The sequence below is a fragment of the Nomascus leucogenys genome, chromosome 3 (genome assembly GCF_006542625.1).
Source record: "Nomascus leucogenys isolate Asia chromosome 3, Asia_NLE_v1, whole genome shotgun sequence".
NCBI lineage: Eukaryota > Metazoa > Chordata > Mammalia > Primates > Hylobatidae > Nomascus > Nomascus leucogenys.
Window position 1 is genome coordinate 116,253,667 of NC_044383.1, and position 25,541 is coordinate 116,279,207.

Genomic DNA, 25,541 nt, shown 5'->3' on the forward strand with positions numbered 1-25,541 from the left:
GAGCTTCAGGTGCCTGGAATATGTAGGAGTCTCCATGAATACTTTAGGGAGGAAGGGAAGAAGGGCTTCCAGAAGAGGGAGTAGCTTAAGAAGGTACAGAGTCTTAAGGGAGAAACAGCAAGTTTCCACTGACATTCTTGAAAATATTATAGTCATTAAAACACTTTTGCCAAACAAGCTTTGGAAACTTTACCAATGCCTAGTTTGTCCTTTTAAAATGCAAATTAGTATTTGTAGATTAATGTCTCCGCGCCAGCTGTAAGAACAGGAAGGTGACTAAGTGGCAGTGCAGAGGGACATGGTAGGGCTTCCCATACCTGAGCAGTTTCCCTGCCTGAACTTCTAATGATGTCCGAAATTTATCCACAGAGAATTATTCCTCTGGGTCATAATGTCTTTCAGAGTCTCTCAGTAAAATGCAGATACACTCCTGGGGGACAGCATCTTATCTAGTAAGAATAATTGCCAGTTAGCCAAGAGCAAGACCCTGCCTGCAGGAGCGGGCAGAAACCCAACAGTAAAATTCACTGCAGTCTTAATACACGGTTTTTGCCTTGCTTTGATTAATGTTGAAAACAATTTAGTTATCAAACATCTTTGCCCTTAAAACACACTGGTAAGTCGATTCAAATCTCAGCATTGAAGGTAATAAAATGAAAACAATAACCTCAACTGTGTCTTCTAATGATTTATTATTAAATCAGGCAAATATAGGCAAAAGATCCTTTGACTCTACAATCAAAAATAAAAAAGAGAGTTGAATCAATTAAAGGTAGTTTAAGCCAAACAAAACATGTGCAGTCCCTTATATATTTGAGTCATGATTGTTTTCTGATTGACCTGGCTATATCCACGTGCAGAAAAAGTTAGCAGATGTGTTTTGTTTGCTTAATATTAAATCCCTTTTGTAAAGTTTATAATTTTGACTTTCTTGGTTGTAGAGTGGAGCCACGTGGCAAGTTTTTATACATATTTTAGCTCTCTAGGTTAAAAGAACTAATGATTTAAAGAAATATAAACGAAGGTGAAGTTTCCATCATTCCAAAACCATTTGTAAAAGCATCACCAGTTTCAGAACCTGGGTGTTTTATTGGAAAACATAGTGTTAGGAAATGTATCAGTCTTTCTGGAATTCTGTCTGTAGGACTTCAGTAATGTTAGCAGGATCTATCAACCTTTGTGGTCTAACATTTTCTGTCATAGCAATGTTGTGGAAGATACAGTAAGCCCAAATTGAGAAATCAGACAAAAATTTGATCCCTGTATGTTTTTGCATATGACAGGATATTTTGAAAATGTTTTGAGGTATTTAATTTTTGAGATAAGCAACTTTGGTAAGAGCAGATATTCTTTATTTTTTTTTCAGGCTTATAGTATGCCTTGAAAACTATGAATCTTGTCCCCAGAAAGCTGTATATGCACATATCATAATTTTGCATATATTTTATGGGATTAATCAACCCTCAAAGTCCATCTGTGGATCTCTGGCTTACAAGAGTGAACTGTGCCCCGAAGTGACATTGCATCTTTACTTTGTACTTAGACTGTAGGTCAGTTACTGGCAATACATTTTAGGAGAAAGAAAAGCTGACTGAGATTGAAGGGTGCATCATGGGAATCTTTCCTTTTAACTGTGAAAGTATTTGAACCTGAAGCTTCCAGGTGTCATAGGTCTGAGTTCTGACTTGGAGATTTCTCTCAGCGGTGTTTTCTTTCTCAGTCTTTGAAATGGAGGGTGGTTTGCTGTTTTACAGCAATTTGAAAACTTAAGCCATGGGAGACTTTCTGTTTAATGTAAATGTTTGATGCTATTTCTTACATTTTGTATTTGTCAGATAAGCATAAATTAACATCAGTGACATATGATAAAAGTAAAATTACCTGAAGTGCATTGTCAAGCTTGTGCCTATTGTTTTTGAATTTTAATTCAAATTGATTTTTTATCACATTCTTTGATATCATTAATTAATAATTATCATGGTAGCTTGTTTTTTCTGCTCTTGCCCAGCAGATGGTACTGTCACCCTTATTTTGAAATATTCTGTCTTCAGAGTAATCATTAAAAACGTTTTTTTAAAGATTTCTTTTTCTAAAAGTAAAGTTATTTTTAGCTCTTTTCCTTTTAAATAAACTTTTACCTCTTCCTACATTGACATTTTGGTATACACACTTGGTATAGTACTCACATATTACCTGGGAACTGGTATCTGGATTACATAGTAGGGAGTAGACATTCTCACATTCCTTAACCATTTCCACACGTTTAGTCTCTAGAAACCATTTAATAGTTGTGGACTATGCATAGAACATTGTTTAAGGTGCTGTTTTCACCTGATAGAATAATTATCGATACTTTTTGTTAAAGAGTTTTCCAACTTGCAGTTTAGAATGTAGTTTAGTAAAATAAATAATTCTATTGTCGTGTTGACCAAATCGATTTTTTCAGATTGGCAAATGGAGGGCCTTGCTTAAATACTCATAATTTGCTCACAATTTCTGTGAAAGATCTGAAACATCTTACTATCTTTTTGAATTTTGAGCTTTCTAGCTTTGTCATCACCTGCTAAAATTAGTGGGTCCCTAATGTTATTCTGTTTTATGGAAAAACAGAAGGAATACAGAAAACTGCTTGAAACCCATGAATATGTGAGTAAACCTCACTGTTTCAGAGAGAACAAGGTCTCCACACATAGGTGATGGCTAAGCCTTCAACACACACACACAGTACAACCAGGTTGTTGTAGAAACATACTTTGTTTGAAGCGTGCTGTCAGGTGAAAGGAAATTTTCAGTATTTGGAATGGGAATGTCCATGAAATCAAGATGCTCTTGCTTTTTAGTGATAAAATCGGCATGTAGCTAGTAGGCTACTTGTTCAGGTCCCAGAGAAATTTCCAGTTATTTTAGAGGGCTACAAGTGAAGATAATGCAGAATTCTAAAGAGCAGTGAAAGAAAGAGGAAGTGTGGCACTGGGGTCACGTGGCTCAGGCTTCAGCCTTCTGTGCTCACGTCTTGGATTGTAAGGAGAAGGATGTCCAGGTCATTATTTCTGGCATGGGGATATTCCTTCTGTCTGAACTGGGTGAGCTTGGGCAAGACAAGTTGATTCCTGGGAAAAGAGTAATTCTCCTTTTACTAAACGTGATTTTTAAATAAAAAATATGATGTAAGAAAAAATAAGTCTTAGTTAAAACACACACACATACACACAAAGTGTGTTTGAAATGATAGCCCATCAAGTAAGCTGCCAACTCTATAGGACAGGGCAGAGCAGGGTCATTGATATCCTTCAGCAGACCTTGCTGCTTTGTTCTGTCCTCCTCCCTTGAATTCCAAAATTAGTAAAATGCAAAGGTCTTATATTGGTGGGAGGCGTATCAGGATGTAATTGTCTAAATTAACTTTTAACATGTAATTAATTTGCTTGAAGACTATATGTGTCAGCCATTAAATAATTAATGACTTTCCTGAGCACTTTTGTAAATTTTGCCTCTTTCTGCTGTGTTGTCGCTAGTTTCGGGTAAATGAGTTTGGAGCCCTGGAAGTTATTACAGATGAGAATGAGATGGAAAATGTTAAAAAAGCAACTGCTACCACCACTTGGATGGTACCAACTGCTCAAGAAGGTAAGGATGGGTCATCTACATTTTATTTCTTGCTTTGGAAAGATTTGAAATAAGAATATCTAAAGTTTTATGATAGGCTGGAACTTTGAAGGCCCGGGTAATTTTTGTGCCTCATGTTGTTAGGTAAATTTCTATAATGAAACTGATAGGAGCCAGCATTTATATTTTAAAATAACTATAAACTGTCTTCTTTCCTAATGCCAGATCTGTAGTAGCACAAGGTTAGTTGGAAATTAAGTAAATCCATGTTGTAGCCTACACAGGTGATTTAGCCAAAAGCCTGCCACTTTTTTTCTCATCTACTCCGATGGTTGTAACTAACACCTATATGCTGATGACTCCTAAATCTACATCTCCAGCCCCGACCTCTCCCCCGAGCTCCAGGCCCGTATTTCCACCTGCCTACTGGACATCTCCACCTGGATGTCCCACAGGTACCTCAAACTCCACATGTCTGAAATGCAATTCATTTTCTATTTCTTTCTCCCCTCCCCACAAACCTGCTCTTTCTTCCCTAACCCGTATTTCAGTTGACAATAGCACCATCCACCCAGTGGACAAGCAAGAAATATAGGAGTCATCCTGAATTTGTTCTTCCCATCCCCGTATCCTGTTACTTATACCTCTTGATTTTTATTTCCTAATATGTCTCAGATCTGGCCTTTTCTGTCTATCATCTTTGCCACGGCCTTAATGTAGGCTCTTCTCAACTCTCATCTGAACTATTGCAGATGTCACTCTGCTTCTAATTTTACCCCCTTCCAATTGGTCCTGCACCTTGAAGCCAGAGGAACTTACGTAGATTGCTTATCTGACACTTCACTGATTTCTCATTGCCTTTTTAGCAGAACATACAAAGATCTGGGTGCCCGCACCTACCTGCTCGCTCTCTCCTCAGTCTCTGTTTCCTTCTTTGTGTGTTGTGTTCTGGCAGTGCCAGCAGCACAGAATTATGTGTAATTTTCCCAACACATCATGTGGTTTCATGCTTTCTTGCCTTTACTCATACTGCTTTTTCTGGCTCAAATGCCATTGTTCTCTTTGTCCAGTTGGTAAATTCCTCTTTGGCCTTCAAAACCCTGTTGAGGCTTTCTATCAGAAAATCCTTCTCTGACCTTACCCCAGGCTGAATGAATCACTTCTTCTGTACTACTTCTGGACCTTGTTTATGCCTCTAGTATTGCATGTATCACATTTTATTATAAGTACTGGTTTTCTTGCCTCTCTTCTCTTCTAGACTGTGAGCTCTCTTGGGCAAGGTCTCTACTGTCATTATTAATGTCTAGAATAAATTGGTGCCTAATAACTGTTGGCTGAATGAATGATTAGCCTAACAATTCAGGCAAAAGGAAATGTGAGTTTCTACACAATTTGGATAGCTATGATTCGGGAAATGTACTACATTGAAAGTGTAATAGATGAGATGTTGATTTAGCCAATTAAGTAAAACAAAATCATTCATCAAAAGATTATAAATGTGAAATAAAAGAAGATCCTTTGAAATTTTCTGAAAGATACAAATATAGAAGAAGATTCTATAGATCGACATATGCGTCTTCTGAATTTAGTGACTAATGAAATTTTCTTCATTTTACTTTGAACTCTGTAGAAAAAGCCTTGGGCAAGCTTTTATCCTTTCTGCAGAATATTTTTTCATTATTTGAATGACTTGAGTGATTTTTACAGAGCACATACCCCCCCAAAACACTATCATTTGATCATTCATTCATTCAGCAAACACTATTCTTTATTGTGTTGCTAACAAAATTATTAGAAGAAAAAGTTTGATTGTATTTTAGAATGTCTTCTGTCATGGTTTTAATTTGCATTTCTTCTTTTCATCTTCTAGTCTTTTCAGAGAAGACTGGGATGCCTTTCAGGTTGAAGGATCCAGTGAAAGTAGAAGGGCTTCAGTTCTGTGAGAACTGTTGTCAGTATGGCAACGTAGATGAGTGTCTTTCTGGAGGAAACTATTGCAGCCAGAATTGTGCTCGGCACATCAAAGATAAGTAGGTTTTTGCCCCATTCCATCTATAAAATGAGTTTTAGATTCCAAAGTCGTGGTGCCTGAGAATATAGAAGTTTTATGCTCTCTGACATTGATCACCTATTGATACCTTTTTCCCAGAGACCTTTCCTTTAGGGCCACATGGGCCCTAATCCCTATATGGGACCTGGTGACGTCTGTCATGCCTAGTCTGAGTTGTATTACTAATATTCTGCCTGTAAAACAGCCTCTGCCTCTGCCTTCCGTCTTCCATTTCCATTCATTTGATTGTCTTCAGCTAAGAGTATTTAGTTTTTTCTGGGCTACATACACATTTCAATGACACTGACATTTATAGAAACATAGTTTTGTTTATATTTTGGGAATTCTTAGGTAATTCGGTTAAAACTCCACATATGGCATAAAGCTTCCACTGATTGGTAATCAACTGAGTGGAAATGGCAATAGGGAAGAGTGTAGTGAGTTGTGTCACTGATGATCTCAAGGTGTGGACTGAGGATTATGAGACAGAGGCATCAGCTGTAACTGGTAATGGTGTGTGACCTTCCCATTTGGGAACAGTCTGACAAAGTTCAGCTTATCACCAAGAAGGCGTTTTTCTTGCATATCATTGTACACTACAAACAAATGACTGGACATTTATATTTTAGTGGCATTTCCCATGTATTTTAATCAGCACAGGCTTGGGAACTGTTTTGTTTTTCCTTTTTTTTTTTTTTTTTGAGATGGAGTCTTGTTCTGTCACCAGGCTGGAGTGCAGTGGTGCGATCTTGGCTCACTGCAACCTCCACATTCCCAGGTTCAAGCAATTCACCTGCCTCAGCCTCCCGAGTAGCTGGGACTACAGACACACGCCACCACACCCAGCTAGTTTTTTGTATTTTAGTAGAGACAGGGTTTCACCATGTTAGCCAGGATGGTCTTGATCTCTTGACCTCATGATCCGCCTGCCTTGGCCTCCCAGAATGCTGGGATTAAAGGCGTGAGCCACTGCGCCCAATTGGAACTGTCTTTTCTTGGCTAACTGATGTTTCACAATGTTACACTTAGCCTTTTTTCAATTGGATTTGTCATTCTTAATAACTGCTAGATCCTTGTTTGACCCTAAAGGGTCTAAATAATCAATTCTTTTATTAGTATAGATGGTAGATGTGACAGACAAATAACTTGTTAGAACCTATTTCATACATATTGCTGGCCCCCTTTTGAAATTAATATATAAGGTAATTTTCATTTTCTGCCCTGACAGACAGATGTCATATGTAATAGTTGTTTTCAGTGTTCCTGATAAATGATATTCTCATGCCTACAGATTTCTCCTGGTAGTTAAAGATTTTTCCTTTGGAGGGTGATTTTTTTTTTAATGATTGTTGCATTGATAATCAACAAGTAGATGTTTGATAGGTATTGTCTCTTGTCACTATTTTGGGTTTATAAACACAACAGAGATCAGAAGGAAGAAAGGGACATAGAAGAAGACAATGAGGAAGAAGATCCTAAGTGTAGTCGGAAGAAAAAACCAAAATTATCTCTGAAAGCTGACCCCAAGGAGGATGGAGAAGAGAGAGATGATGAAATGGTGAGTGCCTCTGCCTGACACCAGGAGCACAGGGATGCATCTTTAGTGGGTAGCATCACAGTCACAGGCACTGCTCTGGAGCCCACTGAGTTCAAATGTGGGTTCCAGGACTATCTGTGTTAGTGTCAGTAAGTTACGTGGCCTCTGTGTGCCTTGTTATCCTGATCTCAAAATGGGAATCATAAACAATAGTATCCTTCTGTCAGGGTGAAAAAGTGGGATGTCCTGAAATTTAGCGCTAGGGTGAAAGGGAACATTTAAAAACCTTCAATCTTGTAGATGAATTTTAAATTCCTCTTGACAACACAATGCCAATCTCATTTCATTAAATTGCAGACAGATCTCATAAAACTATCTGAGTGGGCCGGGCGTGGTGGCTCATGCCTGTAATCCCAGCACCGTGGGAGGCCGAGGCGGGCTGATCATGAGGTCAGGAGATCGAGACCATCCTGGCTAACACACACGGTGAAACCCCTTCTCTACTAAAAATACAAAAAATTAGCTAGGCGTGGTGGCAGGTGCCTGTAATCCCAGCTACTTGGGAGGCTGAGGCAGGAGAATGGCGTGAACCTGGGAGGCGGAGCCTGCAGTGAGCCGAGATTGCTCCACTGCACTCCAGCCTGGGCAACAGAGCGAGACTGCGTCTCAAAAAAAAAAGAAAACCAAAAAAACAAAAAAAAAACTCTGAGTGGTTAAAAAGTGGCACACAAATATCAGGTATATTTGGGGAAAAGCCATTCAAAATGTGTGAATTAAAATGTAAATATCATATTCCTAAAGCATCTATTAATGGTTTTATAGGAAAAGGGAACTTTGAGATCTGGAAGTGTTTCCGTTAAGATCGGTATTGTACAACTGTTACTTGGGAGTCACTGTTCTAGGAGCTGAGGATACAGGGATGCATAAGACAAATAGATGACAGAGTCTCCCCTGGCAGAGACACTGCATTCTTGTTTAGGGGGTATTTAATCTAAAAACAAAATGAACAGGAGAAATGTCACCTAGTGATAAGTGCTACATTGAGAATTAAAATAGGGCATTAGGATTGGCTGACTGCTTTAGGTTGGGTTGTCAGAGAGCCCTCCCAAAGATGATGGCATGAACAGCGTGATCTGATGAATGAAGAGGAGCCAGCTATGTGAATTTAAGAGTGAGGCGTCTTCTGGGTAGTAGAACTTCTAGAGGAAAGTCCTTAAGGTAAGAACTTGCACAGCATGTTCTGTTCGAGGAAATAAAAGGAAGTCTGGTCACTGTGGTTTAGGAGAGGGTGGAGTAAGATGAAGTTGAAGAGGTACGTGTGGTCCAGGGCATGTAGGGTTTTATGGTAAACAAGAGTCGAGGGTGTTCATTGTATTCTGAGTGTCAGGGGAGGCCTCTGGAAAGTTAAGACAAGGGAATGCTTTGATATGATGTATGTTTTAAATGACCACTGTAGCCCTGAGTGGAATCAGGGAAACCAGTTAGGAGTTTATTGCAGTAGACACGTAAGAAGGCTGAAGATGATGGAAGTCCATGGATTTGGGAATCAATGTTAGAGGTAGGGTTGTCAGAGTGTGTGAGGAAAAGAGAAAAATCAGGGATAAAGCTTAGAATTTTGGCTTTAACAATTGGCTGGATAATCCTGTCTCTTACTGAGAATGGGAAGATGAGGGTGGAGTGCAGAACAAAGAGTCGTTTGGCCATGATGGGTTTGAGATGCTGATTAACCATCCAGGTGAAGATCCCAAGTAGGCATTTGTCTACAGCCACATGGAGTCAGGGAGAAGAAGCTGAGGATGTGGATTGGGAGTATCTGGCCTATATAAAATGACCTTGAAAACCCAGGGAAAGAGACTAGAAAGAGTAGAGAAGGGAACTGGATTGGAGGAGACATCAGTAGAGGAGACAAAGAGGGGCCGGTGAGGCGTGAGGAAAATCAGAGCGGAGTGGTCATGCAGCTGAGAGCGGAAAGTGTTTCAAGGAGCCGGGAGCGGTGTCCATGCCCTTCCAGCGGGTAAGACATGGATACGGTCTTACTTTGTAATAATCTCAGGCCAAAAGCAACACAGTTTTCAAATGAACTGTATTCTTACTTTCCTTAAAAGTTACAAAGTAAAACTGAAGAAAAGAACAACAGAAAAAGTGCTTTCTGACAGCTCTCTAACTATTCACTGGTGCCAATTTCTTGAACTTTAAAGTCATAATTTTCCTTTCTTTTTGTAGGAGAGCAAACAAGATGTAAGAATCCTGAGGGGTTCGCAGAGAGCGCGGAGGAAAAGACGAGGGGATTCGGCTGTATTAAAGCAGGGTGAGCTGATGAAAATAAAGTCTTACTTGTAACTCCATGAAATTGGAAATGGTTCACACAGGTGGAAATTTTAGTCATGCCAGTTAAAGTATTACTTCAGGATTTTCTTTGATTCAGTTTTATCAATAAAGATTGAGATTTTGAGGATAAGGAAAAAAATGAAAATTCATAACTTTCAAGTGGTTTCAGGGTAAGCATGAGAACTGTCTTCCTTCCTTCCTTCCTCCCTTCCTCCCTCCCTGTCTCCCTCTCTCCCTCCCTTTCTCCCTCCCTCCTTCTCTCCCTCCCTCCCTGTCTCCCCCTCTCCCTCCCTCCCTCCCTCTCTCTCTCTCTCTCTCCCCCTCTCCATCTCTCTCTCTCCCCCCCTCCATCTCTCTCTCCCTCTCTCTCTCTGTCCCCCTCATCAAGTAGGTGTTTCCTGCCTCTGCTTCTTTATAAAACCTCTGTTGTTCATTTCCCACAGTTTTAGTTTCTAATGTTCCCTCTCAAAACATGAGCTCCTGGCATGGAACCTGTTTTTTCCCTTCTCTTCTTATCTCTTCTCCTCTTCCCTCCCCTCCCTCCCCTCCCCTCCCCTCCCCTCCCCTCCCCTCCCCTCCCCTCTCTTTTCTAGATGGATTCTCACTCTGTCACCCAGGCTGAAGTATGGTGGTGCAATCTTGGCTCACAGCAGCCTCCACCTCCTGGGTTCATGTGATTCCCCTGCCACAGCCTCCCAAGTAGCTGGGATTACAGGTGTGCACCACCACGCCTGGCTAATTTTTGTATTTTTAGTAGAGATGGGGTTTCATCATATTGGCCAGGCTGGTCTCGAACTCCTGACCTCAAGCCATCTGCCCGTGTCTACCTCCCAAAGTGCTGGGATTGTAGGCGTGAGCCACCGTGCCTGGCCCTTTTTTTTGTTTGTTTCATTGTTCCTCAGGCAGCATTTTATTTCCAGGAGGAAGCCGGCCCTGCAGCCCTTCCCTTTAGTATTTGTCTCGATGTACTTTTCTGCTTATTCTGTGTGGACCTTGGGTCACTTCCATAGAGGCCCTGGGGGATGTCCCCCACTAGGCTCTATCCTCTTGCCTGCCTCAGCTCGCAGCCTGCACAGTCAGTCATACTGTCCCGACAAACCAGGGCCATGAACCAGGTGCTCTTCCTCAGTGCCAGGGTGCATTCTAGCCTTGTTCTGTTAATTCCTCAAAAAACTGGAAATAGCCCCACCTGCCCCACGCACACAGCTTAACTTTTGTGTCTTTTCAGAGCTGACCTTCTATTTTATATCACTGAGATGAAGGGTGTAAATTCCTCAGTTCCTCTGCGCTCTGCCTCGAAATGTCTGTTTCTTTCACCATCATTTCCCCTGCCCTTCTTTTTTACCCCGGATGAACTTCCAGGCCCCTGGCTCTTCTGGGACCTTGTTCCTTCAGTCACATTTTTTCCTTAAGTTTTCCGATTTTTTTCTTCTCTTTGTATACTCTATCTTAGCCTGTTCCAGTCTCATCCCCAAAGTACCTTTCTCTCAGCTTTGCTAACCATCAGGCTATTATATATTTCCTTCATTTCCAGTATTTGTCAAATTAATCCAAAATATATAAAACTAATATTAACTGCTCCATTATTTTTATCACTTACGTATTCTTTTTGCACCTAAAAATCTGCTTCTCACTATATTGACTGTTTTCCTTCCTTTTCAAGATTAGCAGCCACTCAATGCACTGGCCTTTCTATAGTCCTCAACTTCTTGATCTCTTAGGGAAAATGTTTTGAGCATCCTGCTTCTAGAAGCTCTCCCTTCCTGTAGCTTCTGTGGTAGTGTTTTGTCTTGACTTCCTGTTGTTTTCTTCTTTTATTCTAAGTTCTTCCACTTCCATCTCCTATCCTCCTCACTGTGGGTGCAAACCACAGTTCACTTTTTATCTTGGTTCTTGGGAAGAGGAGCCGGGAAGAGAGACTGAGAGATACCAGTCCTGGAAGTCAGAGAAGAGCTAGGCAGAGCATCAGTCAGGGACGTGTGAGTTCACAGATGCATCACTGCTGGCTTAGATTTGGAAATTCTGTCATTTCCCTTTTGCTTGCCTTTCAGGTTTGCCTCCTAAAGGAAAGAAAGCGTGGTGCTGGGCATCCTACCTGGAAGAGGAGAAAGCGGTGGCAGTGCCGGCGAAGCTGTTCAAGGAGGTATGGGCCCTCCTAGAGACATGATCTGTAAGGGCACAGGAGCTGGGATACCAGCCTGAATTAGGATTGTTGTTTCCACTGAAATTTGACTTGGGATCATTTTTTCAGCATGCAGTTTTTGATGCGTGTGTTTATATGGAGGGCAGTTAACATTGACATGTGTGTCCCTCCCCGTGCCACATGTGTGGGTGCACACTGACACATGTGTGCTCTTTTCTCTCAGCATCTTATGGGCTTGCGATCATGAGTTTGAACAGGGATACTAATACTACCATGAATAACTAGCAGATGAAGAAAAAATATTAGGAAATTTCATGTCAACATTGTGGCTTTGAGAGATTAAAAATGAGTTACTACGATTTACGTACTGTCACAACAAAACATCTAAAAATGGGTCACTATATTAGCTATGATAAAAGTATTTTATCTTAAGTGATTTAAAATCAGTTAACAATATAGATATCAGATGTAGTTCTGAGTAGCAGTTGGTGTCCCTGGACTAAACCAAGAGTTGGGGTCCTGGTGTGGTGGCACACACCTGCCTACAGTCTCATCACTTTGGGAAGTTGAGGCAGTAGGATCACTTGAGGCCAGGAGTTCGAGACCAGTCTGAGCAACATAGTGAGACCCTGCCTCTAAAAAAAAAAAAAAAATTAAAAATATAGCGGAGCGTGGTGTTCAAAGTTGCAGTGAGCTACGATCCTGCCACTGCACTCCAGCCTGGACAACAGAGCAAGACCCTGTCTCTAAACAAACAAACAAAACACATACAAAAAAACAAGGGTTGGTAAACTTTTTTGGTAAAGGGCCAGATAGTAAATATTTTAGGCATTTCAGAGCATGTGGTCTCTGTTGCACCAACTCAGGTCATTGTAGCACAAAAGCAGCCATAGAGAATATGTAGACAAGTGGGCATCGCTATGTTCCAGTAAGATTGTTTACAAAAACTCATGGTGCACTGGATTTGACCCACAGACTGGAGTTTGCTGACCCTTGGTTTAAATTATTTCATTATATTTAATCATGGTATGTAATTAATTTGCCATAGATGTATTTTTATGTAGATGTGAACATAGCAAGCTTTTAAAAAGTGATGAATAGTAAATGTTAGTAAATGTTAGGACAATTACATGTACATTAAGAATATTTAATTTAAATATAGTAGTAATTACATATAAACTTGTTCTCTGTAATTGTTTTCTGTAGCTTTGGTCCTTTAGAGAATAGACTTTTTCACATTAAAAAAAAAGTTTAAATGTAGCTAATTCCTTGAATCAATAATGAATGCATGTGATTCAAAATATAAAAGTACTACAATAGTATAAAGAATGTCTCTCATAGCCTTGTCCCTCAGGCACCAGATTTGCCTCTTCTGAAGTAACCAGTGTTACCAGTTCTTATATTCCCTTCCTGGAAAATTATATGTTCATATAAGCAATATATATATACACAGATCCTTCTTTTTCTGTCTTAAACCAAATGGTAACATATGTTGTATACTTTTTGGACTTTGCTTTTTTTGTTTAACTTGACAGTTTGAAGATGATTCCATCTGAGTCATGAATCTCTTCACCATTCTTTTATAGCAATACGTAGTATTCCATCTTAGGCCTGTTCCTGTAATAATTTGTGTTACTCCCTATTGATTTGCACATACATACATATATACTTTCAAATCTTTTGCTATATGCTTTAGTGAATAATCTTCTATACCAGTCATTTTTCACATGTGTGAGAATCTCTTGGATAATTTCCTAGAATTAGAATTGTTGTATCAAAAAGAATATTTTGATTTATATTATGAAATTGCTAGAGGTTGTACCAATTTTCATTCTTCCTAGTGATGTATGCTTGTACCTGTTTTCCTACAGCTTTACCAACACAGTTTTGTCAAACTTTTTGATCTTTATCAACCTGATAGGTGAACCATATCTTAGTGTAATTTTACTTTCTATGTCTCTTCTGCATGAGGTCGAGCGTCTTTTCAAATATGTAAAAGACAAAGGGTATGTGGCATTACATTTCCTTTCCTGGGACCTATTTATAGCCTTGGTCCATTTTTTCAGTGGGTTATTTATTGATTTCTTTTTCTTTGGATTTTTAGAAGTTATGTATTTGGTTAAATGGTCTTTATTTTTAAAATGGTAACTATTTACATCTTTAACTAGGCCTTTGGGATAAGGAACTAAAGCTGCTGTCATTTTGCATTTTAGCATCAATCCTTTCCATATAACAAAAATGGATTCAAAGTTGGCATGAAATTAGAAGGCGTGGATCCCGAGCATCAGTCTGTGTACTGTGTCCTCACCGTGGCGGAGGTAAGCTTTGCCTCATCTTTATTTTTAAAATAAAATGGTGATTATGGGGATTTAAAATGAGGAAAAACTGCCGTTGGTTGTATTTCATACCAGGCATGGTGCTTACTGTTTTGTGTGCATTATTTCTTTTAATCTTTATAAGAATCCTGTGCATGTTGTGGTTTTTCTCAAGCTCTGTTGTGTAGATTAGGGAACTGAGGCTCCGAGTGATGAAGTGATGGATACAAGACCACACAGCTTCAAAGTGGTAGAACCCGGATTTGAACCAGTGTCTGTCTGATGCCATAGCCCTTGCCATAAGAAACAGACCAACAGATAACTTACGTGGTTTTTTTTTTTTTTTTTTTTAGTATTTCAAGGTATCTCTGTGAAATTTTTCAGGAAAAAAATGACCAAGCCAAATATATAAATATATATCTCAGTCTAATATTATTACTGAGAGTACTTTAAAAACTGTGACCACACAGCTTCAAAGTGGTCGAACCAGGATTTGAACCCATGTCTGTCTGATTCTATAGGCTTTGCCATACTGTATTCCTTAACATAAGGAACAGACCAACAGATACTTATTTTTTTTTTTTTAGTATTTTAAGATATCTGTATGAAATTTTTCAGGAAAAAATGACCAAGTCAATTATACATACATATATTACTGAGCGTACTTTAAAAAGTGTGTTTCCTCGTATGCTAGCCTTCTCCTTGCTCCCTCCCTTGAGCCAGATATACCTCCCTTGAGGTATATCTGTTTTAAAAATTCCTCCCAAAAGAATAAGATAGTCTTAAGTCCTAATTTTAGGTATTATACTATTCTTTAATTACCTAGTGAACTTGTAAGAAGGTTGGCTTCTGCAGAACACAGTACCATGTGCTGGATGATGACAGCCTCAGTCAATGATAACATACAGTTACATAGGGCATACTGTGTGCCAGCAGCTAATCCAAGTACTTTTCATCTGTTAGCTCTTTTTTTTTTTTTTTTTTTTTGAGATGGAGTCTCACTCTGTCACCCAGGCTGGAGAGCAGTGGTGTAATCTTGGCTCACTGCAACCTCCGCCTCCCAGGTTCAAGTGATTCTCCTGCCTCAGCCTCCCAAGTAGCTAGGACTACAGGTGCGTGCCACCTTGCCTGGCTAGTTTTTATATTTTTAGTAGAGACGAGGTTTCGCCATGTTGGCCAGGCTGGTCTCAAACTCCTGACCTCAGGCGATCCGCCTCAGCCTCCCAAAATGCTGGGATTACAGGCGTGAGCCACCACACCCAGCCCATCTGTTAGCTTTTATTAGTTCTCAAAACAACCTTTTGAGGTAGAACCCTTTCCCTCCCGTTTTTCAGATGAGAAACCTGAGGCATTGAGTGTTAAAGGAACTTGCAGCTTGTAATAATGTAATATGTAGTGAAAGGAAATAACTGGATTCTCTTACTCATATCAGAAAACTGTTGTGGAACATTTGTGTAGATTTTATTTACAGTGAGAATACTGACACTCTCAAACTTGATCAGACATTGTACCCTCCTTCCTGGACTCAAGTTTTTGTTAGACCCTTTTGAGTTGGAAGAGGAGGGTCAGAGTTTCTTGGTGGATGATTTGTGTTTGTCCTTTGAAGTGGATGATATTGCCCAGCAAGAGCACAAGGCGTGAGTTGCTAGCCCTGAAGAATACCATCATGTAAGAGGTGGGAGCAGGAGAAAGAATAGATCAGGATCCTGAAAAGGAACAGCGAGAGACAGAGAAAGAAACCAGGAGAGGGGCCTGCAGTAGGAACCAGGGAGAGCAGGCAGTTGAAGTGGGGAAGAAGCAGCAGTGTCAGATGCTGTGGTTGTTCTCGAGGAGCATGAGGGAATTGTGTCTTGCGCCAGGGCAACTGGAGTGTTTGGGGACAGAACTGAGTTTTACAAAATCATTGTGAGGAAGCGGTAAGTATAGACTGCTTTTGAGAAGTTTAGCTATAAAAGAGAAAGGGAATTTTTATGATATGTGTCTGTTTTTCAGCTTTTGGTTTTTGCAGATTTATTTTACCTTCCCTATTTTTTATTATAAAAGTAATGTTTGCTCATTATGAAAACTTCAACTATTAATAGTGTAAGAGTGCATATTAATAAAAAATAAAAGTCCTGTTTCAGATCCCCCTTCCTTCCTCCCATATTCCATGTCCCAGAGAGCATGACCCTTAACAGTTGACTGTGCCTTCCAGATGTTTTCTCTGTGTATAAAAATATGTACTGCATTTTGTTTTTGACACATACACAAACACATGCGCGTACACACACACTTTTTTTTTTTTTTTCTGAGACAGGGTCTATCTCTGTAACTGAGGCTGGAGTGCAGTGACGTGAACATGGCCTCACTGCAGCCCCAACCTTCTGGGCAGAAGCGATCCTCCCACCTCAGCCTCCCATGTACCTGGGACCACAGGCGTGTACCACCTGATGCCCAGCTAAATTTTTTTTTTTTTTTTTAGAAATGGGGTCCTGCAGTGTTGCCCAGGTTGGTCTTGAAGTCCTGGGCTCAAGCAGTCCTCCCTTCTTGGCATCCCAAAGTGCTTGTATAACAGGCATGAGCCACCACACCTGGCATACATATTCTTTTTAACCATTGGGTAGTTCTCCATTTTATAGAATCGACTTTAATTCATTTAACTGCTCTCATATTGAACAACTGAGTGATCTTCATTTTTTCATTCTTCAAAAAAAAAGGTCCAGTGAGCATCCTCTTACCTGTATAAGTAGGTCTAGGATCTATCTCTAGAATTGCCAGGTGAAAAGTATGGACATATAAATTACATTTAAATTTTTGATGCATATTGCTACTTTTCATATTAATTTTGTCTTTTTTCTCTCCTTCCCTCCCTCCTTCCCTTCTTGCCTTTTTTTTTTTTTCGCCCCTTTGCAATGCAATGGTAAGATAACATAGTATTTGAATTCTGAAGAAGCCACTAAGGAGTAGAGTATTGGAAGATTCAGAGAAGAGGCCTGGGAGAAGATGGGACCCAGAGTATATGCGGAGATCCAAGTCTTAGGCAGAAGGGGGAGTCTCCTGCATTACAACAGGAAGGTGGAACAGGAAGAAGTAGGGCTCGTGGATACAGGGAGGCTTGTCCGTTTGGAGGCACACATTTGGGAAATCTTCTTTGGGTTAGAAGGCAAATTACTGGCCGAGAGTGAGGATGGAGAAAGTGGGATTAGAAGCTGAAGGAGAAGGAGGGGGATTTGAAAAGACTGCAGTGAAGAATGGGAGAGGGAGTTGGACAGGACCATCTTGGAGAATTGCTAGGCAGTGGCAAAGCCCAGCATTCAGATGGAGTTGATTTTTGTTGGTCCATTTTCATTATTCGCAGTAGTTATGCTCCACAAATTACCTTGTATGGAACCATTGCTCTTAGGGGAAATAGAGGGTTAGCTTCCTGTGAGCCTCTGGTCACATTTTTGTCTACTGATCAGTATGTAACCTTATTTTATGTGTGTTTCTGTTTAAAGACACCTCATTTAATATATATTGTTCGTTCATTAAAAATTGAACTCACAAGTAAGAGCACTATCACTCCTGCCTGATGAAGCTTATCTAGCACAAGTGTCTTCTCTGTAAGGCAACATCACAACCTTTTGGCATTTAGGGACACTAAACAACACCTCAGCACTATGTCAGGGGCCATTTTAAACAGTAGCATCGCCCAAGAAAAGCACAAAAATGTAGAACATGTGGCACTAAATGGACCACACAAAAGACACTTGTTTCCAGTACAAGAACTGAAACAAGAAGGTAAAGCGCCTTCTTGATTGACTTCAGCTGGGAACATGCATGTTGAGTGACTCAAAAGTGTTGTCAGTCTGTGCGTGTCCATGAACACTGTGAGTATTATTTTGGGGTTACAAATAAATTGTAGCAAGTAGATAACTTCACAAATATGGAATACAGTACGTGAATAATGAAGACTGGCAGTATGTCATTTTTTCCTTCCCATCACCATTTACTAGACTTAGTTAGGTGGAAACAAGATGGATACCTGAAATGATAGAATGTCACCAGGCAAATATTTTGCAAAGGATATCAGGGCAGACATTTTAAAATGTTGGCAAGAAAATGTTTTCTAAATGATTGCTAGGAAAGGAAGGCTGGGGGTGAGGAGAGCTGCTAGGGGGGAAGTAGAGGGATCAGTGTGAGACTAGAGTTTCTGTTGAGATTGAAGAAGAGGCATCTGGGGGCTGGGTTTGCAGACTGGAATAGGAGTATGTGTCCCAGGGTTGGATTTTTAAATTTAATACTAAGCAGTAGAGCAGTTCTTGTTGGGGACTAGATTCATGGGAGTGAGGGCTTGAAGTAGAGAGGAAGGGAGCCAAAATGCCAGGGTATTGGATAAGTCATCCATATGGATGATGAAAGTACTCAGATGGAAAGGAAGAGAATAAGCCAGGGCTAAGTGTTTGGGTGGTTAGCATGGGGGAAGAAGAGGAGGAGAGTTGCTTCAGCCACGTGGCTCGAGCCTCAGCGGGGGAGAACTGGCTTAGGATCCGTGGTGTGGTGGGAGGCAGCAACCCGTCCTGTGTCTATGGGAGGTAGAGTTGGGGACATGAGCACCCTTGGGGAAAGGCTTGAGAAGGACGAGGTAGGTATGACTGTGGGCAAGGAGGGTGAGGATGTAGGAGATTGTTTCTCAAAGCATAGCTTTCCAGTGAGCCTGAGATAGAGACTATGGGGAGAACAGAGAGAGCTTGGCTCAAGGGAGCAGAAGCTTAGAACGGTGTGCCCACAAGGAACTAGAGGCTGTAAGTTACTAAAGGGTTGAGCTCTTAGGATCGGCCAGAGATAGCTGACTGTGAGAGAGAGGAGAGAAGCAGCCTTCTTTGCATGGGGTGGCTGCAGGGAGTGGGGGTAGCTCCTACTTTACTTGAGAGATTGTATTTCCCAGGGATTCTTGTCTCAGCTCTATGGAGAGACTCTGTTCTCTCTGGGGGGAGTCAGCTTAGTTGTAAATTTTATGTGTGTGGTATATCAATACATTCTAATTGAAAAAATACTGATACATAAGAGAAAATATTAAAAGTCCATCATTCCCATTTTGCCCCTTCCTTTTCACTACCACTTCCTAGAAGAAATCATTATTAACCTTTTGGCAAATATTCGTCCAGACTTCTTTTTACTATGTGTTTACTTATGTATGCATATGTGTGTATATTAATGTATGTAGATAAATGCATATACTTACGTATATGTATACACACATAATACACATATGTATACATAATCATAAGCCCATAAATACATGTGGACCCCCACATGTCTAATTTTCTCATAAACTAACTCACTCTGTGTTATGTGTTCTACCACTTGAATTTTAGCAATATGTTTTAGAGAACTTTCCATGACAGTAACTGTACAGCTACCTCGCTATTTGAGGATTAATTGCTCTGGCTCTGCACTCTGGTCTAAGTTCATCATTCAGGGTTCTGCAGGACAGACACTCCTGGAGCGGGGAGAGGTCTGGCGTGGTATGTGTTTCTACTTGAACACATCTGCTTGTGTTAGTGGGAAGAAGTGTGAGGGGCTGAACCTTCTCTCTAAGAGTCCAGGGCAGGGTGTGATCCAACTCAGGTCTCGTAAGCCTATATGACCTTCTAAATCAGAATGTCTATAAGTGGGGCCCTGTAGGCATATGTATGGCATTTGTTATACAGAGTACATTCTTACTAGCATTCTTAGGAGCCTGTCTCATCCAAGTAATAAACTAGGAGAGACGCTTTTCTTTCTTTCTCCAGCCCAGCTTTGGTGGAGAAAAAAAAGCTTGACTTCTGTGCATATGCACCAGTTGTGGTCTGCAGCATTCAGTGCAGGGCAGACCGTCCACTCTGGGGCCATGCTAGAGCTGAGTGTGCTATGCTGGTGTGCCTTCCAGCTTACCTTGGGGACACATCTTGGTACAACATAGGGAGTGGAGAAAGGACCTGCACTTGTGGGATATTATGCTTTGTCCCCTATCCATGTGCTCCTAATGTAACTGAGAATGTTGCCAGAATGCCACAGCTCAGCTCTTCCCAATTTAATAGCTTCTGTCTTTAGATTCTGGATATTTGTTTAGTTGTTTTATTACTGTTAATGTGGGTGGTTTGATTAACATTAAGACTATATCATGCCTGGTGTCTATGTTTATTTTTGTATATATATATGAATATTCTGAGTTAAAAAAATAATTCAACCTGTTTTACCTGTTTCAGGTTTGTGGATACCGGATAAAGCTTCACTTTGATGGGTATTCTGATTGCTATGACTTCTGGGTGAATGCAGACGCTCTGGATATCCACCCAGTTGGGTGGTGTGAGAAAACCGGCCACAAACTCCATCCTCCAAAAGGTTTTGTCACTTTTTGTTTTATATTTTAAATTCAGTAAAAACTCATTGTCTTACATGCTACATTAGAATTGTTAAGAATTCAGACTTTATGAAAATTCAAATAGGCACAAATTTAACCTTATTATTCATGATGAAACCATGTTTATTAAAGTAAAAGAAATAAAAGTAGAATCCAACTTAGGAAAATAAAGTACGTTCATATGCTTATTTTCATGTAAAATAACATTTGCATGATACTCAACTTTGACTACAAATAATGTTTACCTGCAAATTTCTATTATTAAATACATACATCTTTTAAAAAACTAATTTGAAAAATTAGTTTAAATTAGTTTACATAACTAAGTTTAGTGTAAACTAGTTTAAACTAATTTTTCAAATCAGTTTTTCATTATATAGAAAATCCTGAGAAATTATGCATGACCATATAGATCTTAATATTTAGGAGATTGGCAAGAAGACTATAACACTAAAAATTGGCTTAGGTGGGGGGTTGAACTCATAGCAATTACCTTTCTTATATTTGAGTACTTTATATTGTAGTTCCCCAGTGATTTTCCTATTTCATGTTTACATCAAAGTTCAAGAATAACAGATACCGTCTTTTTCACTGTCTCCCTAAAGTATTTCTTAATTTTTTTTTGAGACAGAGTCTTGCTCTGTCACCCAGGTTGGAGTGCAGTGGTGCAATATTGGCTCACTGCAGCCACTGCCTCCCAGGTTCAAGCGATTCTCCTACCTCAGCCTCCCGAGTAGCTGGGATTACAGGTGCCTGCCACCATGGCTGGCTAATTTTTGTGTTTTTATTAGAGACAGAGCTTCATCATGTTGGCCAGGCTGGTCTCAAACTTCTGGCCTCAAGTGATCTGCCCACCTCGGCCTCCCAAAGTGCTGGGATTACAGGTGTAAGCCACCATGCCCGGCCATATTTAGTAATATCTTATTCCCTTCTTTTTCAATCATTACATTTATTTTGGTTTACTTTATGTCAAAAATTCAGGTTACTGGGTTGATATTTTTGGCCTATCTCAGGACTTTAATGCATTAGCCATCCCTTTGTTTTAAGTGAAAAAATAATGGCAGAGTGGTATTTTCAGACAGCTGAAGGATTAAACAAAATAGCATAGAAAAGATGAGGGTGAAAAAGAAAATCTGTAAGCCTTTTCACGAATTGATCTCTTATATATGGTAAATTATTAGCTGTTTTTTTCGTGCTGCCTTCTGGACTTTAATGAATGTAAAATAAAGCATATTCGCAGATAAAATAAGATGCTCAATTTCCTTTTTAAAGGAAATGTTAACTTCAGTGAAATTGTAAAAATTAAGGGGGGAACATTTCCCTTATTGTAATTTGCCAGCATCCTTACTTCATAAACCTTTAATTGTCCTACTTGAAGTGATAGGCCAAAAAGATTTTACCTGTTTCATTTCTATTATTTCCACCTTCCCACTTGTTCCTATAAGTTAGTCTTCCCAAAATAGAGTAGGTGAGAGAAAAATGAAGAATTTTGACTACTCTAGTTCAGTATCTATACTGCTGAGGAACTCTACCTAAATACTGGTAGAAATACCATGATAAGAAGTGTCCTGGGTATAATACATAGTTGTTTCCTTATTCTTTTTCGTTATATCCATTACCATTCATTCAGAATTGGAAAATAATAATACAGTTTGTTGAAAATAAACATAGTCTAAATATACATAGTTATGAATTATGAGTTAAATTTTGTTTATTTAAAAAGTCATTTGATTGATTTTGTCGTGTTAGAGATAAAAGTAGGACTGGAAAACTAAGTGTGAAATATTTTGGTATTTGAATCAATCTGTTCATATGTGCTTACTCTAGGGTATAAAGAAGAAGAATTCAATTGGCAGACCTATCTTAAGACATGTAAAGCTCAAGCTGCTCCTAAGTCATTATTTGAAAATCAGAATATAGTAAGTACATACAAAACACGTTTCCTTTCAAAGGAAGAAGTATTTTGAGTGTCTCATAGGATCAATTACAAGTGATAACAAGGAACTATAATAAATTTTATTGCTTTGGTAAATAGAGTACTCTTAATTAAAGTTTAAAATTAGCTTAAAATCTTCATGAATAAATATGTTTTATAGCCATATTATGGTTGTCTCTTTTATTGCGTAGAAGACAAGATAGTACAAGATTAAGGTGAGATTTACAATTAAGATGCATAAAAAATTAAATTGGCTGAGATATTTTATTGTTATTATCACTTATATGGGAGTGCTGTTCAAGTGGGATTCACATAGCCAGATGAAGGTAGCCCCATTTCAGTTTACATGTAGGAGGTCACTGGAGACTGTGACGTATCTTCACTCTAGCTTATAGCTTTGTTTACAGTAAACAAAAGCAAAATCTGTATGTGTGTGTCTTTTCTACTTCTTGACCTGTTTTCCCTCTTTCCATAACATGTTCCTCTACTGGCAGACTTGATCCATGACATTTTTCTTTTCCCAAGTTCTGATCTAATTGGAAAGAATAAAGGGCAAGCCAGTGGAAAACCAAAATGCCATCTTTACAGATGGTCAGAGCTAAGTTGGAGGACGTGCATGGCTTGTATCTGCAGACAAATAAGCTTGATTCTGAGCCCTAGAATTGAAGAGATTTAATTCTCCTTTCACCTCCCTCCCCCAAGCCCGGAGAACACTAGACCCTTGGGGAGCAGAGTGGAAACTGTGCACCCTGCAGCCCAGCTTTCTCTCTAGTATCATCAGTTCCTCCTTCCCAGAGTCACCAGGCTGGTAGCAGTGAGTGAGACAATGGGGAGAAGCAGTAATGTTTCACTAACAGCATTCCCTCCAAATGGAAATAAATAAATATCAAGAGCAGGAGAAACCTCCTCACTCCAAAAATCCTCCATTTGGGAAACAGTGTTAACCAGTTGGTTTGAGAGCATCAATCTAATGGCTGAAATGTTCTCTGATTTAATCAAACACAAACCAGGTTGAATTAGAGAACTGACAAATTGTGTTTGTGTGCATGCGTATGTGTGTTTAGGTTACTAATAGTGTTAATGGGCCAGCTTATTATTTTAAAACATCTTAATTGAGAGGATAGTTTAATTGCCGAAGTGTAACAGTGCATTGTCAGTTGGTATTCTCTGTCAAAACTTATCCCAGGGAGGAAGGTCAGTTGGGTGGAAAACTTAGCAGCCTGCTGTCTCTGCTCCAAGTTTCCTAATCCCTGTCTGGTTCTCTGATGATGACTTCAGTCAGGGATTTGATAAACTGCCTTGAACCGTCTTCCTAAATTCTATGCATTGCTAGCATACAATTTAGTCTTGGGCTCTCCATTTCGTATCTAAGAGACAATTAATTTTTCCATTTCTAGATTCCTCTGCCTCAGAATACTCAAACATTTTTTATCAGAACTCAGATAAATTTCAGTACTTAAATGCATAGTAAAGATTTCTGTATAGCATCAGTGCCTGTTCCATCTATTCAGACACAACTTATTCTCACATTTTCAGATACACGGCTGTCTACATTTTTACAATGATAGCTGTATAATCATAGTAAAATGAGAGATAGCATATATTTTGCCTAAAGTAGTTAGAATAATATCCATATAATTGAGTCTAACAGAGGTTTTTTGTTTTTTGTTTTGTTTTGTTTTGTTTTTAGGGAAGGAATGACTTGTAGTGTGTTGTGATTGGCACAATTGGTATCTAGATATACTAATCTATAATATGTAGAGATAGATATATTAAGATATTATTCCTCACAAAAGATAGTAAGAGATGTTTATATACTACTGTACCTTAAGCACTAACTCTTACAGAACTGTTACTGTTTTTGTTCCATGTTCTGAATGACTGATCATCTGTGGATTTCTTTAAGTTACCAACTATTTTGAATAGCTGTGTGCATCAACAGCCAATTCTTTTGCTGCTGTTAGGAATAAAATGTATCTGTAGTGTTGAGTGAAAGTTGTAATAATTTGCAGCCTTTCATATATGAAGATGACCTACTTTCGGTAGAGTACTCTTTTGAGAGATATTTTCAGAAGTGGGAGTGAATTTGTACTGACTCATGCACATTTTTAACTTGATTAAGTACATATTTTGTGTGAATAATTTTCATTGTTAAGTCTGTAATCAAGAAAAGAAGGACAAAATGTGAACTATATGGTGAATAAAACTTGCCTACCTATTATAGTTTTCTAATTAAGGCATCAAAACACATGTTAAAATTAATTATTTTAAATTCTGTGAGGTGATGGATATTTTCGTTTTGAGGCTCAGATAGCTAATTGGGTGTAGCAGTAGGACATTTTTTTTTTTTTTTTATTGCTGCTTGTTGGAAAGCGACCCTGCTGTGAAACTGCAGATTTTTAAATTATGTGAATACAGCAGTGGATGCTGGGCCTTTGAGCAGGAGGTGCAGAGAGTGTGCAGGTCTTACGGTTGTTAAGTGTGTGCTTATCTCTAATTAAATCTGTGTGTTTCCATAGACAGTGATCCCATCGGGCTTTCGAGTTGGTATGAAGCTTGAGGCAGTAGACAAAAAGAATCCCTCATTCATCTGTGTTGCTACGGTAACAGATATGGTGGACAATCGTTTCCTGGTACATTTTGACAACTGGGATGAGAGCTATGACTATTGGTGAGACATTTTCTGTTGTTGTGTGCTTTTAAAAATTTAATGTTTATCCAAGTAAATGGTTTAAAAACAGTAATAGTGCAATGCTTATAACAAAAAAAAACCAGTGTTCTGCCCCACTTTTTCCTGTTACAGATTTTAAATTTTTTACCTGTTCCATATGGGATATATTTTAAATAACATCCTTTAATTCTGCTTTATGATTGGTATTTTAGTTGACTTCCTACTATGAAAGTGCAGTCTGCACACTCCACATTCCCAACATATGTTCACACGTATTTTAATCTTCCCTTCTTATTTTCATGCCCACCTGCTAATTTAAATATTCGTAATAGCTGACTACAAAATATATTGAAGAATATTATTTTTAATCCTTGCAGTTTTTATATATCTTGCACAAAGTTGTAAAAGCAACATATTTTACAATTATGTAATTATAAAATAATTATAATAAAGCCATTATATTTTGATTAAACAGTTGAAATAAGGATTTTTCATACCAAATTCATGTTCATTGATTGCTGTAATTCAGTTTCCTGGTAAAAGGCATTTCTAAAGTGTTTAGTTCCTTCTAGAGTACACTTGAATTGAGAA

At 39.1% G+C, this 25,541-nt stretch overlaps 1 protein-coding gene across 2 annotated transcripts in view; it reads left to right on the forward strand.

Annotated features, from left to right (window-relative positions):
- The window catches only part of L3MBTL3 (L3MBTL histone methyl-lysine binding protein 3), a 131,790-nt gene that overhangs the window by 27,151 nt on the left and 79,098 nt on the right, over window positions 1-25,541 (forward strand). For both annotated transcript variants that reach the window (XM_030809664.1, XM_030809665.1), the window contains exons 4-12: window positions 3,516-3,627; window positions 5,477-5,636; window positions 7,082-7,214; window positions 9,417-9,501; window positions 11,573-11,664; window positions 13,878-13,982; window positions 20,189-20,324; window positions 22,171-22,262; window positions 24,799-24,950. In XM_030809664.1, the coding sequence (XP_030665524.1) occupies window positions 3,516-3,627; window positions 5,477-5,636; window positions 7,082-7,214; window positions 9,417-9,501; window positions 11,573-11,664; window positions 13,878-13,982; window positions 20,189-20,324; window positions 22,171-22,262; window positions 24,799-24,950 (1,067 nt within the window). The remainder of the gene's footprint in view (window positions 1-3,515; window positions 3,628-5,476; window positions 5,637-7,081; window positions 7,215-9,416; window positions 9,502-11,572; window positions 11,665-13,877; window positions 13,983-20,188; window positions 20,325-22,170; window positions 22,263-24,798; window positions 24,951-25,541) is intronic.